This window comes from Chelonoidis abingdonii, chromosome 3 (genome assembly GCF_003597395.2).
Source record: "Chelonoidis abingdonii isolate Lonesome George chromosome 3, CheloAbing_2.0, whole genome shotgun sequence".
NCBI lineage: Eukaryota > Metazoa > Chordata > Testudines > Testudinidae > Chelonoidis > Chelonoidis abingdonii.
Window position 1 is genome coordinate 8,079,820 of NC_133771.1, and position 20,483 is coordinate 8,100,302.

General features: G+C 40.4%; 1 protein-coding gene across 11 annotated transcripts in view; it reads left to right on the top strand.

The window, feature by feature from the left end:
- HMBOX1 (homeobox containing 1) overlaps positions 1-20,483 on the top strand; it is a 164,928-nt gene that overhangs the window by 144,327 nt on the left and 118 nt on the right. For 5 of the 11 annotated variants that reach the window (XM_032782708.2, XM_032782712.2, XM_032782710.2 and 2 more), the window contains one exon: positions 1,027-2,971. The exons of 1 other annotated variant lie outside the window; for it this stretch is intronic. In XM_032782708.2, coding sequence (XP_032638599.1) covers positions 1,027-1,164 — 138 coding nt within the window. In that variant the 3' untranslated portion in view covers positions 1,165-2,971. Of the gene's footprint in view, positions 1-1,026; positions 2,972-20,483 lie in introns of those variants that run through there. 5 more of the 11 variants (XM_032782711.2, XM_032782715.2, XM_075063588.1 and 2 more) reach the window with 2 other exon arrangements.

The following is a 20,483-nucleotide window of genomic DNA, read 5'->3' on the forward strand; positions in this document are numbered from 1 at the left end:
GGTGGCTGCTTGGTATGGCACTCTGTCCCCCTCTAGTGGTGGCTAGGCCAGCTAGAGATTGATGAGCCTGCTACAACCTTGGCTATCTGAAAAGTGTTTTTTAGCTCAGGCAGTAGAGGCTCGTGCATTAAGATCAACGTGTCCCAGGTTTGATCTCCGCTGAAACAAGCCACCAAGGGGTGTTAGAGTTACACCTATATTCAAACCATGCCCCTACTCTGATGTAGGCTCAGAAAACTGCACACTTCAGTGAGTATGTGGAATGAAATCCTTTTCTTTCATTGATCTTAAAACATTTCAGTGCTGAGAAAAATCTTCATTGCAGGCCTATAGCAGCGAATTTTCCCCATATTCTTCGTACTTCACAGCAGCCATGTATCCTGAACAATTAAACTGTTGTCCTGTTAAAATTAAGAGGGTTCTTTTTAGTGTTTAGAAAAAAGACACATAGGAAAATATGGTGACAGCCTCCAGGTCTATTTGAGGTTGCAGTGCAGGTAGCAGTATAACCCACAGTTTATTTAATTTAATTAAATGAGATGTGGCACGTAGCAGGATGGCTGGCTAGACAGTGTGATCTGCTGTGGTAGTTCCTGCATGAGGTCATTTCACCACCTTTTTTATCTGTCTGGGACATTTTCAGCAGCTGGCTTAGTGCTGAATTGTCTATGGATGTATCCCTATATAAAATAGAACATATGTATATATGTGTCACTTCTGTTTTACACAAAATCACTCTTACCTTATCCTTTAATATATTCTGCACTATGCTCGCGATTAGCCAATTTTTATCTATTGAAAATAAACGTGAATCTCCACGCCCGGCCCTGCCCATTTCAATGAACCTGTGTTTGCCCAGTGAATGACATTTTCATAAAGGGAGTCCAAGTTTCTTTTGACCCCTACCCAGTTAGCAAAAGGGTAATTTGAGGCCCTTAGTTCCCTGCTCTCTTTAAAAACTCTGTCACTCAGACTGAATGCTCACTAATTAACAACGCTTCATCTTTTTCCTTTCTGCATACACAGGATGACAGCACTAGCCATAGTGACCACCAAGATCCCATTTCATTAGCCGTGGAAATGGCAGCAGTAAACCACACCATCTTGGCATTGGCCCGGCAAGGAACCAACGAAATCAAGACAGAGGCCCTAGACGACGACTGATACAAAGAAGGGGGAGGGTCAAAGAAAGAAGTAACTTAGTTTTAGACGTAGCACCTTAGCAAACTTTCCTCGGTCCTTAATATGTGTTCTTCTTACAGTATAACTTTGCAGTTTCTTGTACGTCAGTTAGCTGTTAGGGTCTTGTTCTGTGAAGATGGCATGGTGCCCTCAGCCTTTGCATATACTCTCTCAGTATTAATTCCCAGTAAATAATCAGTCAACCAACCAACCTCCCTCTCCCAGCCCCAGTGGCTCGAAAATCTTGCTGCTTTGTCTTAGCATTCCAAGAAAGTGCTTCCAGGTATTTTAGAGAGTCCTCAGTTCCAAGTCTTAGGCTACATTTCAAATCTTGGATACCCTTAGCCATCATGTAAAACTAGTCTGTACGCTTTTCCTTCTCCAAGACTGAAAGGATGGAAGCTGAGGTAGAGGCACAGGGTCGATGGACACCATATTGAGAGTATCAACAGAGAGTAAAAAGAACACTAGAAACCCCACTTCAGCATGGGAATAAGTGATTTCCAGCTGCAATAAGCCGTGCCTCACTGGTCACACAGTGACTTGATATACTTCTTTTGGGTACTGCACTGAGAATATCCATGGGAAACATATTCACACATTTCGGTTGATGCTCACATATTCAACACAGACATCCTCTACTCTCACAAGCTGCATGGCTTAGTGGATAAAATACTGCCTTCTGCCTCTGGGACCATGATAGAAGCCCAGCCTGGGATCACATGAAAAATGAGCTGAATGTCTAATGGACGGCAGTCCACTTCTCAAAACCACTATTCATTATTTGGCACGTCTAGCAGTGCCTGCTCCGAAGAGGTCTAGACTCCATCAATCTCTCATAGAAGTTGCGTTACCTTTTGTTCTTCCTCTCACCTTTTCCCCCTCCAGCCCCTCTCAAAAGCAATGTTTTCAAAAAAGGGATTAAGATAATAAATGGGTGAGTTTGTACAAGTCTGTGTAACTACTGCCTGCAATCTAACAGGCCTGAAAGGTTATTGGAGGACTTTGGTATCTAGTTTCTGCTAGTTATCAACATGGCATCAATATTCACCCAAATATGAACACTTCTTAAAAGGCAGGAAGATCTCCTCCTTGAGATATAGGGTGTAATGCTTTTGTGTTCTCTTTACTCTGTCTTGTTATGGTGTAAGAGAGCTGTACTGCTACAGACAATTTAATTAATAATGGGAAGCCATATTGATAATGGATGTGGTAATATTTGTAAAGCAAACCTACTTTAAGTAGCAGAAACTAACGAAATTGTTTTTCCTTGATCACATGTAGCACTTTTGTTACTTTTTTCTTAAAGATATTTATATTTGATAAACCTTTTTTTTAATCATTTGAGAATTCGAAATACCAAACGACGAACTTGCATTACAGAGTCACCCTGTGATCACCTTGTCATCTAGTATCTAAATGATGAACTGTGTATGCATCTAAGAAAATTACATCTGCTGGCATTGTGTGGAAGTGATCTCTGGCATCCTGATAAAAGTGATATGTCGCTGCCGGTAAGAGGAAACTGTTCACTGGAAGCAGCACGGGATATGTTAGAGACGGCTAGGCTCCATTATATCTTTGAAAAAATTAATGCATTTACATAGCATTTCCACTGCATTCCATTTTATCTTCTCTGCTGTATGGAAATGGTTTCAGAGGAAAGGTGGCTTAGTTTTGAAGCATGGCTTTCCTTTGTCTTTTGTCCATTTTTAAAGGTGAAGGGAAGTTACTATGACTTGTTTCGGTTTTATTCCTTCCCATCTCCTCCTCCTCCCCCAGCTTTGCAAGATGTTTGCAACTTGAAACCATCAGATATAATTGCCAGCACTTAGAAAAAGAAAGAAAGAAAAAAAGACAAAATCGTGGCACATCAGCAGGTTTTTAGCCAGCCTTAAACTCCCTGAAGGTAAAGACTAACTAGATCATGTTTATGTCTGCATATCTGCTGAAAGCTGTTTAGGTAGATGTGGGAGATTCTGTGCTTAGAGGGCACAGAGTTGGCACCTCTTTGCCCCTGTGACTTTGAAGATATATAGGCAGGGCTTGGCCCTGTCATTCATTTATGGATTTCATTGGAAAATGTATGTGCTTTCTTTAGCAGTAGATCACTGAAGCAGAATGGAGCTGTCTTTTTCTGTTTTGTTGTATTTCTTGAGTAGGCAAATTCATGGATAGCGTCAGGATAGATTCAGGAAAGAACAAAATTGGTTCAGTCACATTGCAGTGTTCTTTGTGTGTGTGTGTGTGTGTGTCTCTCTCTCTCTCTCTCTCTCTCTCTCTCTCTCGGTACTAGCAAGCAAAGGGGTGGGGGGAGGGATGTTTTTGCACCGCAGGATGATCAAGCAAACTGTAGCTTCAGTGGAATTTTACCTACTTATTCATACTACAGTCACACACAGAGCTGACAAGAAACCACCGCGATTTATTGCAAGGAGATTTTAATAATCAATGACCTCTTTATGCTGGCTTGCCACCAGAGTTTGTTCTAGCTGTTCCATTTTAAAGAATCAAGTCAAACTGATAGACAGCTGCACCTACAAAATAAATATTGCTTACATTTTTACCTTAAAAGTCATTTTTTGAAACAAACATCTATTTAGAGAATGAAGGAAGAATAACACCAATACAGTAAAGGCCAGATCCTGATCTCTGCTGCACTGGTGCACTAAATTTAAAATAACTCCACTAAAAAGAATGGATTTAAACCACTGTATAGGAGAGAATCTGGCCTTCACTCTGTCTAGCACAGTCTTACAGCTCCTGTATTCCATAACACATCAAAAAGAATAAGCAGATGAACAACTTGTGTATAATTAGCGATCAATGGCTCTTCTGTTCTAAATTGCAGCTTGCTGGTAAGCAGCAGCCTTCGCCCCACCAGAGGAAGATCATAGGCTGATTCAGTAAGTAAGAAATGCCTTAAGCTAGCCAGGTGCTACATAGTTCTGTTCATCTCCCTTCATCTGCATTCTGTTTGATCTCTGTACGGCCCCCAGAAGATGTGATCAAGGAATATGACCTTAACCATCCTCAATATCCTGATGACACTGAGCTCTCTAACTCCCTCCTTAGCCCACCGTGGACTGTTTCTTGATTGACAGACACTTGTTTCGATCTAGGCTCTCATTAGATAACTCCCGGCTACCGCATTGAGGGAAACCTTTTCAAGACATTTTGGAACGGCTTCTGCAGCCTTGTCGTTCAGGGCAAGGACAATGTTGGTGAGACAACACTGGAAATTAAGGTTTGCTCTGGCTCACTTCCTCAACAAGCTGAGCCAGTCCTTCTGAGGCTATTTTCATCTCTGCATTTTCTGTCAAATCAGGTTTTTCTCTGCAGTGCTGCAGTTCAGACCTTGTTATGGACATTCATACCTTCATCACCTTCAGGCTAAATTACTGTGCAGCACTCCCACTTGGGTTCTGCTCAAAACTGATCTGAAAGCCGAATTGGTTACAGGATGGTTACCAACTCCTTCCATGGATGCAGTGTGAAGAATCGATCATTCCTTCCTTCCAGGCTGCTGTTAACACCAACAAATTCAATCCAGATTATCTCATGGTTCATAATACTGTAGCCAGCGTATTTTGCCATCTGCCAGAGCAGGAGAGCTTGGCTGGGTTGTCCTTGATGTCTATCCCTAGATATTATTGGAGCTTGTGGGAGTGCAGCGCAGTACAGGGCTGCATCCATGGAGTTCCCCTTTCTGAGGACATTCCCCAGAGTTTTCCTGTGGCTGCTCCTGACTCTGCATCAGGCATTTCTCCTCCGATTTGTTCATCTTTGGCTATTTCATTGCTCCCCTTTTCTTTAACTCCTCTTTTTCTTTGCTCATGTAGTTGGGGCTGTGTCTTTTCCTGGACTGTTATGTGTAAAATATTCATTTAAATTTGGTACCGATGTCCAAATATTTTGCAACGGATGCCTTAGATAATAAGTTAACACAGCAGCAGATGGACAGCATTTTTCTTCGATGCCCTGGTGATGCAGAGACATCTTTGAAGTACTTGGAGGTGTTACAATAGTTTCACTGCTCCAATAAATGTGTTCTTACCAAGAAGGGAGTTTCTAACTTTGACCCATGTTTTCTAACCTAGCATGGTTGTGAGTGGCGTTTGTTTGTGTTTTATTTTTACCTACTTAAAATATTCTCTTATAAGAGATGGGCCTTGTCTGCAAAGTCTGGATCCAGCTTTCCAAAACCGTGGGGTATTTATATTCATAGTTTTGGTTCAGATCTATCTGTAATATAAATTGCGGTGGTGACCTGTTATGCTTATGTGAGTCTTCATTGAATTTCTCAATAACTCTGTTGTATTCCATTGACTATAGTGGAGTTTAATGGATTGGTGTTTTCATAACACCCAGGCTATCTGTGTAGGTGGATGGACAGTTTTTGGGAAGGGTTTTAGCATATATTGACTGGACTTTCTACCATCTTGCTATCGTGGCTGGGAATCTTTTAGGTTTGGCATAGCTAATGAGATTATAAGTATCACTTTCGTATGCAGGCTGGCAAGATTTTTGCTATTTTACTCCTCATGTAAAGCTAGTAAAATCATAGGATATGTCTACACTGTAAGCCCAGGATTCAAATTCAGGCTCAAGCCATACCCTCCTTCCATCTACATACACATCACTCTAATCCAGAGTTCGGACCCACGACTCTATAGTGGTGGGGGGTCCTAGCCTGAGTCAAACTGGGACTGAGGGGGTCAAGCCCGATTGCTTTGTAGTGTAGCTGCAGTCCCACTGGATTTGTGCTCTGGGAGTCTGAGAAAAGTATCCCGCCATTCCACAGGCCAACTTTTTGTCCTCTGGACCGTCAAGTTTGGTGAACAATCATGTTTTCCCACACTGCACCCAAACAAAGGACGAGAGCAGACACATTATGGGAGGGCAGTAGGAAGTCTGGGATATGGGTGGTTGGACTCGGGCCCACATAATACAGTGTAGACACTGAAGCGCCAGGTTGGGACTCAGGGTTCAACAATTCCTAATCTTGGGTTACAAATGAGCATAGCTGCTCCAACCCAAGCCCTGAGTTTACTTTGCAGTGTAGGCATGCTCCCAGTAGTGTGGCAGTTTTATAGAAGTAGAATGGCACATGGTCAGCTCGTATCTGAACTAGTCAAAATCTTTTTGTCTTGCTGTCTTAAAGGGACATCAAGATTTCACTAAGATTTTCAGCTTCTCTATTAGAGTACTCTTCTGTCATCACTCTGGCTTACCTCGTGCAATCAAATTAGTCTTGTCACATAGAGCTATCTGATGATTGCAGCAGGATTCCACTGGCTGGCTGGGTACAGTCACAGAATTATAGAAATCTAGGGCTGGAAGGGATCTTTAGAATCCCTTGCCCCATACAGAGGCAGTACCCAAGTATACCTCGACCACCCCGAAAGGTGTTTCTCTCACCTGTTTTAAAAACCTCCAGTGACTGAGATTCCACAGCCTCCCTTGGTAACCTGTTCCAGTATGTAACTATCCTTACAGCAGGAAAGATTTTCCTAATATCTAACCCAACTCTCCCTTGCTACAGATTACGCCCATTACTTCTTGTCCTACCTTCACTGGACATGGCAAAACTTGAAGACTGTTTTCCGGTCCCACTCAGACGACTTTTCTCCTGACTAGATGGGCACATTTTTTAAATCCTTCCTCAGAGATCAGGTTTTCTGAACCTCTTATTTTTGTTGCTGTATTCTAGATCTCTCCAGTTTGTCCACATCATTCGTAAAGTGTCTTTTATTGTACACATGGGTCAGACTTGCAAAATTGTTGTGTGGATTTTGAATGCATATAATAACAACACTGCCCCTAACTATTTAATCCAGGATTTTGATTCCCGTTGTAGCTTGAATTGAGATCCAAGTGTAGATTCCCATCTTTCTCCCTTAAGTTCATAAGTATTTGTGTCCAAGATCTGGTTTGAGTCTCTTAAGTTATATTAGGTTTGAACACCAGGAACTGGTCACTATGATGGTATTTGGCCTGGTGGGTTTTGAATGGAGGAAAATGCCCCATCTAATTTCCTCATGTCAGTTCATTTCTGATGGTTGTGATGTCTGTTAGAAAGTACGTTTCTTTCCCCTAACCAGGACATTGTGAATTTAGTATTGCTTACTATTCATCAGCTAAGTAATTTATCTCTTCCTTCAGGTCACTGTTTGTGAGATTATGACCAAGGAACTTTGGGTTTCTCGTCAGAAAAAACTCCCTTGCTCATATTTAGTAAAGGGCTTTCCAGTAGCTGTTGCAATTTTTTTTTTTTCAGTGCAATTTTTTTCATTAACAATATTGTTTGCTTACGATCTTCACACATTTTTAGGTAATAATTTTTTGATTTGGTTTAGCAATTTTGTTTTTGACGTGGGTCTGTGTTGAAAAATGAGTTGTATGTCACAACCAAAATGTATTCATTATTGTGGATATAGGACTTTTTCTGTTGTTTAATGCCCTCCTGCTGAATTCATTGGGGCTGCGTAGACATCAGCTAACTTTTGCAGTTTTACTAAGCCAAGACATACTCCTCATCATTCCCTTGAACGGAAGGCGAGTGCACTGATTAGGAGTACCAAGGAGCTGGTTTGCAGAGGTATTTCCAAATAAAGCATTCCTTTCTGTGCTTTTTTTAATAGCTAGGATATTTACTCAGGATTTTGAATCAGTTGTTGGCCAACACAGATTTGGCAAACAGAAAAGCATGACCAGAAACCGCTGTCTCTTAGTTTCATTTAGCATTGTCTAATTTACAGTAGCTAAATTGTCCAATTAAAGGTATTCCATGTTAATGAAAAAAGAGGTGGCAGCTACAAATTAGAATTTCAGATAAACCAAATTTATTTTTCTTTCTTGAGAGAAATGCAGTAGAGGATTGAATTTGGTCATCTAAGGACTTTAAGCAGATGTGACAGTGTTTTAAACGTGTTGTTCTACACAGCAAAAAAAGGTATTATCAATGGGGTTATAGTCCTTTAGCGTCTTCTCTGTCATCCTCTTGTGTGAAATACATGTCGTACTCTAATTTGTGTTAATGAGGAAAAATAACCAAATATATTTGGTTTCTTCAGGATTTCTCTTATCAGTCTAACTAGAATGTTCTTAGAGTGCTCATTGCTATAGTATCTAAGGGCTAAATCATGCTGACAAATTGAGAAGTGGCTTTAGAGAGAAATATAGCTATTCTCTTTTGTGCTTCTTTTCAAGATTGGCAGTTGAGTTTATTTTCATCCGTCTGAACAATAATAATCCATGGATAATACACAGCTTTTCTCTCTGCAGTTCTTTCCAGTAATCATTGAAGCACTCAGGCCAGAGGTTTAGATGCTACAAGTAGGTGTGAGTGCGTTAATGCCATTGAGCCCTCGTGAGCTGTATAATGGATCTTTGATGTTTGTGTACATATAGTACATCTCCTACTCAGATGATCTGGCAAAATGCTCTCTCTTCCATTTTCATTCTCTATCTTTTTAACGTAAGCTGGTGTGCTCTGTTGTAATTCACTCTCAAATTCATACTGATGTGTTGTGATCAGATGAAGGTTCTGTTCAATCTTTTCAAACTGTAGCCATGGTAATTGGGTGGGTAGAATGAATGCATAAAAGTGTAATGGCAGTTTTGAATGACTGGGTGTCCACCTGACATGTAATTAGCTGCTTCAGGAAGATGTAGATTGGCATGGTTGTAATTAAAAGGATTTCTGTCCTTGTACGTGATTGAAAACATCAGCTCTTCCATTCCCTAATTTCCTTAAGTACCAAGGCGCTCAACAATGTTTGGAACAGCTACTCAGTAACAGGGCCGGCTCTAGGGTTTTTGCCGCCCCAAGCAGCAAAAAAAAAAAACCTCAGTCGTGATCAGCTCTACCGCCACTGCTTCAGTCTTCGGTGGCAATTCGGTGGCTTTTCCTTCTCTCCAAGAGGGAGTGAGGGACCCACTGCCGAAGAGCTGGACTTGCCGCCCCTCTCCGTTAGCCGCCCCAAGCACCTGCTTGCTGGGCTGCTGCCTGGAGCCAGCCCTGCTTAGTAAACTAAAATAATGGCCTGTTCCTTATAATGCTGGAGAAAAACTGGGATTAATTTTCTACGCAAAGCTTCTTTCTCTTTCTTTTATCCTGGCCATATCTGTATAGCTTCTCATTGGGTTGCAATGGCTTAATTATTTTCCATTTCCTGAATCAAGGATCACTAGAAATGCAGAGAACCCAGTTTATTTCACACCTTAATACTGCCATTGCTTTCATCCTGAATCTGTCATTGCAACATACTGCTTGTATTGTTGTCCAACCCCTGGACTAGACAGTCGAACTAGCTCTTAGATGCTCATGCTCTTAAGTAATCTTGTTGTATTATCTCATTCTGGGAATGTTGTCAGCAGTTGTCATCAAGTTTTGAGCTGCATGTCACTTAGACTGCCTATTGTTATGAGTAACACGGAGAAGTGATATGAGTTAGCTCATGTTATACCTCAGATATCAAAATATATCCTAATGTCAAACAGTAACTGAATTGTCCTCCACTTGCTGTTCTACCATGTAACAGAGCTGAATATATAGTGGTGACCCAAGCTGATGTCAAAGCCACTGCATAAGTTCTCACTGGATACTGTCAAACACTTAGACTCATAGACTCTAAGATGAGAAGGGACCATTATGATAATCTAGTCTGACCTCCTGCACAACTCAGGCCACAGAATCTCACCCACCCACTCCTGTAACAAACCCCTAACCTATGTCTGAGTTATTGAAGTCTTTAAATCGTGGTTTAAAGACCTCAAGGTGCAGAGAATCCTCCAGCAAATGACTCATGCCCCATGCTGCAGAGGAAGGTGAAAAATCTCCAGGGCCTCTGCCAGTCTTCCATGGAGGAAAATTCCTTCCTGACCCCAAATATGGCGATCAGTTAAACCCTGAGCATGTGGGCAAGACTCACCAGTCAGCACCTAGGAAAGAATTCTTTGTAGTAACTCAGATGCCAACCCATCTAACATCCAATCACAGACCACTGGGCATATTTACCTGCTAATAATCAAAGATCAATTAATTGCCAAAATTAGGCTATCCCATCATACCATCCCCTCCATAAACTTATCAAGCTTAGTCTTGAAGCCAGATATGTCTTTTGTCCCCACTACTCCCCTTTGAAGGCTGTTCCAGAACTTCACTCCTCTAATGGTTAGAAACTGTCTAATTTCAAGTCTAAACTTCCTAATGTCCAGTTTATATCCATTTGTTCTTGTGTCCACATTGGTACTAAGCTTAAATAATTCCTCTCCCTCCCTGATATATTTATAAAGAGAAATCATATCTCTCCTCAGCCTTCTTTTGGTTAAACTAAATAAGCCAAGCTCTTTGAGTCTCCTTTCATAAGACAGGTTTTCCATTGCTCAGATCATCCTAGTAGCCCATCTCTGAACCTGTTCCAGTTTGAATTCATCCTTCTTAATGAGAGACCAGAACTGCACACAGTATTCCAGCTGAGGTCTCATCAGTGCCTTGTATAACGGTACTAACACCTCCTTATCTTTACTAGAAATACCTCGCTGGATACATCCCGAGACCACATTAGCTTTTTTAACGGCCATATCACATTGGCGGCTCATAGTCATCCTGTGATCAACCAATACTCCGAGGTCCTTCTCCTCCTCTGTTACTTCCAACTGATGTGTCCCTAGCTTATAACAATGGTTCTTATTATTAATCCCTAAATGCATGACCTTTCACTTTTCACTATTAAATTTCATCCTATTACTATTACTCCAGTTTACAAAGTTGTCCAGATCTTCCTGTATGATATCCTGGTCCTTCTCTGTGTTAGCAATACCTCCTAGCTTTGTGTCTTCACAAGGCGAGACAAACAGTCCCCCATTGTGCTTTTTGGAGTTGATGCAAGAGAAACATTATCTAATGATGGATCTTGAGTACCGCTGGGGTGGGTCTATGCTGCATTTGCACCCCACTAACATTTCTCACCATTGTTGTCACCAGTGCCACCCTGGTATTTTAATCACATTGGACCAGATTTACAAAGGCACTTCAAGATACAGACAGGCGTCTAGCGGGATTTGCCTAAGAAGCTTAGGTACTCTTGTAAATCCCGGTAGATACCTTTCTGTTTCCTTAGGTGCCTAAATATCTTTGTAAATCTGGCTGATTGTCCAGTGCTATTCAGAGCAGGCCTACCTGATAGGATGGCTAAAAATCTGTTTATGCTAGTTCTCTCGACATGACCATCTCCAGTGGTGCTGTACTGGCATTAGGAATGTCAGGACATTTTTTGGTGGGGAATCATAATGTGTACAAGACTTTAGGCATTAATTTTGCTGCTATTGTTTGCTAAACTACCTAGATTCTTTCCTGACTTAAGTCTTCCATGTCATGACAAGACACAAAATGTAGCATAACTAATGTACATTTATAATTAGTGTGTCTTCAAGAGGATAACTTTGGCTTTCTGATCTCTGTTTTGACATCATTCAAGATTTTTTTAAAATACATTTACTTATAAAGTTGTCCATTGAATCATTCAAGCAGAGCAAAAGTGATAATGGAAAATAAGTCATTGACTAATCTTCTGCATCCAGTATATCCCGATAGGTACATGTTACATTCCACAAGGCATATTGGACATTGGAGATGCTTATTATTTAAGTCTGCTGATAAAGTTGCTGCTATCAGTTTGACAGGACTGTAGCAACGGCACTATAAACACCACTCCAGTGCTAACCAGGGTGAAGGATCTGGAATATCAGCTCCTTAAGGAGTTTTTCCTAAACTGGGGTGTGAGGCATTGCCTTTGCTTTTTGTGACTGTATCTTTGAAATCAACATTGAATCAGATCTTCTTTAGCACATTTTGAATTACCTTTTTAAGATGCATGTTTTCTCCAAGTGCAAACTAGTGACAGGGTTGGTTTACATTACAGATAGCAATGGATGTAATTGGCCAAATTTCAGTGGAGCTGCTCTGGATTTACTCTGGCAAAGTCAAAATTTGGCCTGATGCTGCGAAAGTCCAGCTACTTTGTAAGAGAGTATTAAACCACTAAAAGAGAAGAGAAAATGAATGAATCCTATATGCACTAAATTTCCATCTCCCTCATCTTCAGAAGTGAAAGACATGTAACCACACTGGGTTGTACTGGATTTTTGTTGTTTCAGTATATTGTGAAATCAATTCTAGTTTTCTGTTTGCCAGCAAACCCAGTTTTTTTAACATTATTAGTCAATAACCATTTTTCTTCCATTTTAGTTTTGATGCTTAGATAAAGTAGTAAATTTGGAGAAGAATAACCCTACATGTGATCTCCTTTTTATTCGTTTCTAAACAGTCTCTCTCTGGTTCCCCAGACCATCAGTGTTTTTTATTGTCTCTTGATCCCTATGGGTGTTGATGACTTTTAACAAAATAGGACTTAATACTGATAGGTATAGGGTGCCATTGCAAACTTCTGCCTGACCTGCTAAATTATCATTCTATATCGTAGATATTCAGTCATCTAGACTTGCAGGTCACCTCTTTGATCATCCGGTTAGTCTGCTTGCAAGAGCAGAATTGGACCTGGAGTGCCAGTAAAGATCCAATGTGACACTATCAAATATTTGAAGTTACGGGTATGTGACACCTACTGCAGTCCTTCCAACAAATTCATTAGGCATTTCTAGCATGCAGTTAAAGTACTCAGGTTTGTCTGGTATGATTAGTTCTTTGTGTAAATCGTAGTAGTCATTGCTGGTGATACTCGCTGTACAGGAATTCTTTTTTAACTATACGTTATATTATTTAACTATGCGGATGGCAAACAACCTGGAGAAGAGTGTTGTTGATCATCATATTACTGTTTTGCCCCACCAGTCCTCTTAAATCTCCCTCTCTTTTCCATAACATTACTAACTGCCCCCTCTTTTTTTGTTTTGGTGATGGTGGATGCCAGTCTTACATATTTGCTGATTTCTGTATATGTTCTATTTTTCCATATCATGTCATCTTTTCCTAGAATCTCTATTTACAAGGTGTTTATTGCTTCCTGATTTGTCCTGTATCTTTCTGATTTAAAATGCAGTTTGAAGAAAGCAGCTCAGGAGCTCAGTCCTGTTAAATGATATGGTATATCACCACCTTCATTTATTAATGAGAGAGCTGCCTCTCTGGGCTCTTACTGTCTCCTGATATTTGTGGAAGTCTTGCTTACCTTGCTTAACTTCTTGTGTTAGAATTGACTTCTTGCTTGCTGCACCCTTCCCCCCACCCCTGTAGTCCTACACTCTTCTTATTTGGTTCCTCCCTGCCATCTCCGTTTCTGGGACGGGCACTGTATTGCACTCAGATCTTTGAGCAGTATATCTATTAGTCAGTTTTTTGTGTTTAATAGATACTTCTGTCCAAGTCACTGTATTGTTAGACTTTCCCGTATCAAATGTTGCTGTATCAGATGCCTAGCTGAATCCAGATACGTTGTCCATGCTGAAGTATAAATCTGAAACATTTTGTAGAGTCAACCCTCTGACCATAAAAAGAAAACCAAACCACATCAATTCAGGCAATTTACAATAGGTTCTTCAGCAGTGACCTCCTGAATGAAATAACTCAGTGCTAAGTTCTGGACCATGGCTAAAGATCACTTCCAGAGGGTTATTTCCATTTGGTTTTGTTCCTTTTCATACTTGAAGCTTGAAATTCTTACACTAATTACCAGTGTTTTGGTTTGCACACTCGTTTGCTATTGCCCACCCTTGTGATGCCTGAGCTGTGAACAGGATACAATAGATCTGCAGAGTCTTGATAGTGACTCTGATCCTTGCCTCTCCCAGGTTCTAGGGCTGCTGTCCGTCTTTGCGGTCGGGGTGGCTTTGGGGTTTTCGGAGGTGGAGGGGATGCCAATTGATATAAGATACAAAAATTAGGTTCAAATGTTTGGCTTCCCAACCTCGACTGTTATCCACTGAAGAGGCTCTTTATTTCTTGACTGATGTTCAAATTCCCGCACTATCTTGTGATTTACTCTTAACTGGAGATTCTACCTCTTTCTAGTTTATCTGAGCTCAGAGCTCAGCTTCATTTTCTGAGAGTAGCAATTGCCTGTTTCATTGTTCTTTGGGCTGCAAATTGGATGAGCAGGACTACGCTCACACTCCTTTTAACTCCAGCTGTCATGTTAGCAGTGTCATTGTGAAGCCTATCAACAACAGACTCCCCTAGGTTGCTACTGAGTGATTGGGGAGCACTCCCAATGGAAGTGCTGAGCCCACTCCTTGCATCATAGGCTGGGAGGCTGTGAAGCCTCGTTGGGAGTCAGATGTCCGGTTCCACGTGGCAGCATGGTGGAATATCACAAGCTCACTGAACCAATACAGGAAAGGCTTTTACCTTAAAGCTAATTGAGGGCTAACAAATTGAAAGTAGAAAGAACAGGAGTACTTGTGGCACCTTAGAGACTAACAAATTTATTTCATCATAAGCTTTCGTGGGCTACAGCCCACTTCTTCTGGTGCATAGAATGGAACACACATTGAAAGTAGGTTTAGTTTGAACAGTAGTTCTATCTAAGCATGACACGTTCAAGTCAGTTGTATGCCCGGGAGTGTTATTTTCCTTGACAGATTGCCTTGGCTGTCTCCCTCTGGACCTTCTTGATCTTTCCAAGGCTCATCATGAGTGCCCAGTAAGTATGAAATGTGTGCAGTACCTGTTCTGGAGTGTCAATTTAAAAAGTGCCTAAGTGAATAACAGGACTTCAGAGTGAGCTGGAAGAATAGGACTAGACCCCATTTCCCTGCGAGAGAGGCCCCTCCCTGCAGTCCTTCCACATGCAAAACTCCCATTGACCTCAGTGGGAATCCAGAGCCTGGAATAACTGCAGAATCAGGCCAGAAAGAAATCCGCATTGCTTTCTCATTCTGCATTCCCTCGTCCTCATCCTCCCCCTTTCCCCCCGTATGTAGAGAACTTCTTAGGAATTTTCTGTTTCTCAGTCAAATCTTTATAATCTCTGATTTGGAAATAAAGAGCCATGAGTAGAATTAAGTTTCTGTTTCTAAATGATAGGAAACTGCCTCTAGGATTCTGGATACACGTAACTGTGTGTATATTGATCACTCATATCTGGGTAACCATACCTCTGAGATCCTGGATAGGAGTGACAAATGTGCATATGTAATCACCTCTCTTAAAATCAAAGAGACAGGTTCCTTCTATGTTCTCAATTATGTCTAAGTTTATAACAGTGACAACTGCTCAACGTTTTATCAAAATCATTTAACCATTCACAGGTTGTTATAATTTTGTAAACATCTCTGAGAATTTTATATGGATTTTTAAAAAAAGTATCTAAAAAGCTGGTTTTAAAAAAAAAAAATCACATGAAAGGACACTTCTTATTTTTTGTGACCATAGTAAATACAAGTCAGGTAACAAAACCGCACTGTTAGGATTTATTGGTACCACTTAAGGATTCAGAAAATGGGAGTCACTCATATGCAGATGCTTTATTTTTCATTAATTACACTTTTTTTTTCACTCTGGCAGTTTAATAATGCCTATGAATTGGGAAGCTATGGGCAATTACCATTGACAAAGACAGCTATGAGTAGGTCTATGCTGCAGAAGACAGACAGACAACTTGTAGGATGACAATGGGTGTTGATAAAGCAGTGATCAGAAGGGAATCTGTTGCAGTGGTACTAATGAAAATAAAGTATTTGTGGCGTTATAACACACACAGACTGTGTGGCATTGTACTGTCACCCTGATGTCTAGATGTCTTTTTTTCTTAAAAACAGATTGTCACTTACCATGACTGTAATTGAAAAGAGGTGAATGTAATAGTGAGTGTTGCAAACCTACAAGGGGGGAAAAACCCAATGGAATAGTATCAGAGGCCAAAAAAAAGTCTGGTTTTTTTTTTTTCCTTTAGTTTGACTGGATTTGAATGTACAAAAACTAGCAAAGTGCTAGGGAATTACCTTCTTCATTTCCGAATTCTCTGCATCTTAATTCTCTCCCAGTGTAACCTTGACTGGTGGGGGGTGGAGCGTTAAATCAGCCTTGCAGCTGTGTTAATGAAACGGCAAGCGAGCAGGACTGTTGTAATCGTGTGTGTGTTGGATGGCTGGCAGTCACCTACAATTACTTCATGTTTCCAAGTGCATAAGATGAGCTACTTCCTTTCTTTGCTGGTCAATATAAGCCCGCCGACAAGTTTCTTTTGTGTGTGTGTTTCTCTGTTAATTTCTAGATCCCTTCATCTCTCATTAGTGTATTTGATTCCTACACCGTATTCCCCAGGTGGAAATCACACGTGTCTCGTCTGCTGTAGGTGTACAGCCTACCTCAAGAGGTAAACATGGTGTCCTGTAGTCCTACATCCACAGTCGTTTTTATGTTAGCATTAGCGCGCGCACACACACACACACTGGAATGTATATTCTCCCTCCCCCCCCCGAATAACCTCTTGACCTGATCCTTGCTGTAGACACCAACTCCTGTTGCAAATTGGATGCTGCTTTAAATGTGAAAACAATTGTTCAAAAAGCTATAAAAACCTGAATGAAAGCTAAAGCTGAATTTATAAGCCTTGTTGCATATGAGCCAAAAGTGCAAAATGCTCTATATAATGAACTAACCTGCCACTCATATAAATATAAATATATATAAATATATTAAAATCAGACTGTTCTACAAAATTGTGTATTTGTATTTTTGTGTACGTACAATTTTCTGCTAAGCAGAAGGAGGATGTAGTATAGGATGATGTGAGAAGAGATTTTGTTTAATCATATTTCTTTGTTACTTATTTCTGTTAACATCCAGATGCCTGTCTTTGTCTTTATCTGTGTACGACACTGTTTAAAAGCTGCAGTATCTCTCTCCCACCAAATAGATATTATCAGATATTTTAAATCCGTTCAGCACTGAAAGCATTTGGTAATGCAGGCAGTGTCGTCATCCCCTGCTATATGCCTAGGTCAATTATTGAACAAGGGCTACATGGCCAGATTAAAGGGTACGTACTCCACAGTGGCTATGAGAAATGCTGTAGGAAGAGACTATGCCTGGGACAAAATCTCATTGTGCCATTACTCCCAATGGAGTCAGTAAATGTTGTGGAATCTAGCAGGGTTTGAGAGCTTTCCAAGCAGGAGACCTCCAACCATGCTCCATGGATGGCCATTGACTTTCCTGGTAGTCCTCAGCCTGAAGTATTTGAGAACCAAATAGTGCAGGGTTGGAAGGGAAGATGACTAATGAGAGGATCCTTCTGTTAGGAAGTTGTTTTCAGGCTCAAAAAATTAGAGAAATAAAATCTTAACACCACATGTGAGTGAACCTCAGACAGGAACACCAAATAGTAATCTGAGGAATGGCCCACATGGGACCTCAGAGAGAGCCCGTCTTTGCTGTCCATTGGCACGTCCTGCTGTAGGGTATTCTTGCTCCTGTGGAAGGCATGTCTGTAACCTCTTATGTGGGAACTCCCTCCACTTTACCTTAAAAAAAGAAAATTACTAACTGTTCCATTAATCACCCCAAACACTACTGTTGCCCTAGTGTAAGATGTTTCGGACCGTTGTTCTAAGGATACTGTAGTACTTCTTATTAAATAAGGGCCCCTAATCTTCATTTATCACTTGATACACTTGCAACACGGAAATAATATTCTGAAAGCTGCTTTTAAAATTTGCTGAATATCTCCAGTACATTGCAGGAGTGTGCTCCCATGATTTTCATTGTTTTAAATTTGTCAGCTACAGTTTAAAAGGAAAAACATTCTTTCCCTTTTGGGTGTGGTGGGAAGGTTATTTATAAAGTGTGACATTGATTGCTGTACAGGGAGACAGAAATGTCAAAGCAGAGCTAGATAAAACAGCATGCAGGACATATGGAAGGGGAAGTGTGGTCTTGTTGCTAAAGGACAGGTCTAGGAGTCAGTTGATCTGGGTTCTAATTCCAGTTCTGCCACAGACTTTCTTGTGTGGCCTTCAGACAAATCTTTCCATGCCTCAGTTTCTCCATTTGCAAAATGGGGATAATAATACTTACATAACTTTTGTAAAGTGCTTTGAAATCCTTAGATGAAAGGCACAATAAAAGTGCAAAGTATTATTAGGTTTTTCCTTTGTGCCCCTCATATATTTTTTAAAAAGTAACATTTAATTTTGGAATTAGTTCTTCCACAAGGAGAATGATACTGCATCTTTATATGTAGGGCTCATATTTATAACAATGTGTAATGACTGTAGCAAAAGTCCTTGTTTCTGTATGTGAATGGACAGAGAAACAAGTGCTCTATTGTATTGATTAAAATAGTTAAAATGAGTCCTGTATCATTGTATCTCCTATTCTGGATTAGTGCCTTTTGGACAGTAGACTGTTCTGTAATTAAAATGTAGTATAACTGCTTTTTTGTACAGTTTTGTTTTAATAAAACTTTTTTTTAATTTGTGTTTATTTTAGTATTGTACCTATTAGAGAATAAAAATGTATAACTGAACAAAGACAGGTTTTTTTGCTGTAATTCTTTTTGTGAAATGCTATTGTGTAATAACTGCCTGGATGTTAAAGATCAAGAGGCTCTGAACACAACCTATTTTACTTCAGTCTTCACTAAAAAGGTTCATTATGATCAGATGCTTAACACAATATTAACAACAAGGTGAAAGGAACACAAGCCAAAATAGGGACAGAACAGGTTAAAGAATATTTAGATAAGTTAGATGTATTCAATTCCCCAGGGCCTGATGAAATTCACATTAGGGTACTTAAGGAACTAGCTGAACAAATTTTGGAACTGTTACCGATTGTTTGATAATTCGTGGAGGACGTGTGGGCCAGGATGACAGGTGCTATGTTAGCCTTTCTCCAATCTTTAAACAGGGAAACAAAGAATACTCTGGGAAATTATAGACCAACCAACCCAACTTTGGTATCTGGAAAAACACAAACAAATTTAGTCAATTTGTAAGCCCCTAGATTGTAATAGGGTTATAAATAGTAACCAACATGGATTTGTCAATAACAAATCATGCCAAACCAACCTAAATTAATTCCTTGACAAAGCTAATGGCCTATGGATGGGTGCAAAGCTGTAGATGTGATATATCTTGATTTTAGTGAGGCTATTGACACATTCCTCATGATATTCCCATAAGCAAACTAGGAAAATGTGGTCTAGATTCAATTACTATACAGTGACTGCATAACTGGTTGAAAGACCATACTCAGAGTAGGTATGGTTCCTTGTCAAACTGGGAGATCAAATCTAGTGTGGTGCCACATAGGTCTGGACCGGGTCTGGTACTGGTCAATATTTCAGAAATGACTTGGATAATGGAGAGGGGAGGATGCTTATAAAATCTGCAGGTGACACCAACTTGGGAGGGGTTGCTAACACTGGAGAGGGCAGGAATAGAATTAAAAATGACCTTGAGAAATTAGAGAATGGGTCTGAAAGCAACAAAATGAAACTCAGGAGAAGTGCAAAGTTCTTCACTTAGGAAGGAAAAATCAAATGTACAACTACAAAAGGGGGACTAATGGGCTAGGCAGTCGTACTGCTGAAAAGGATATAAGTGGTCTAGTGGGTCATCAATTGAATACAAGTCAACAACTCTGTGCAGTTGTGAAAAAAGCTAATATTCTGGGGTGTATTAACAGGAGTGTCCTTAAGATATGGGCAAACTGGAGAGAGTCTAGATGACAGCAACAAGCATGATACAAGGAAAATGAAAACCTTGACTGACCTAAGAGTAAAGATTTAAAAAAAGCTGGGTATGTTTAGTCTAGGGTGACCAGACAGCAAGTCTGAAAAATAGGGACGGGGTAGGGGGGTAATAGGAGCTTGTATACAAAAAAGATCCAAACATCGCGACTGTCCCTATAAAATTGGGATATCTGGTCACCCTAGTTTAGTCTTGAGAAAAGAAGGCTGAAGGGGCCTGGTAACAGTATTCAGATATGTTGAGAGCTGTTAAGAGGGTGGTGGTCAGTTGTTCTCCCTGTCCACTGATGGTAGGACAAGGGGTAATGGGCTTCATCTGCAACAAGCAAGAGTTAAGTTAGATATTAAGGAAAACTTTCCAATGATAAGGACAGTGAAGCCCTGGAATAGACTTTCAAAGGAGGTTGTAGAATTCCCGTCATTAGAGGTTTTTAAGAACAGGTTAGACATACACCTGTCAGGATGGTCTAAGGTTACTTGGTCCTGCCTCAGCATGGAGGAAGGACTAGATTACCTCTTGAGGTCCCTTCCAGTCCTGCAGTTCTATGATTCTATAAAAGCTTTCTTTACAACTATTTGTTT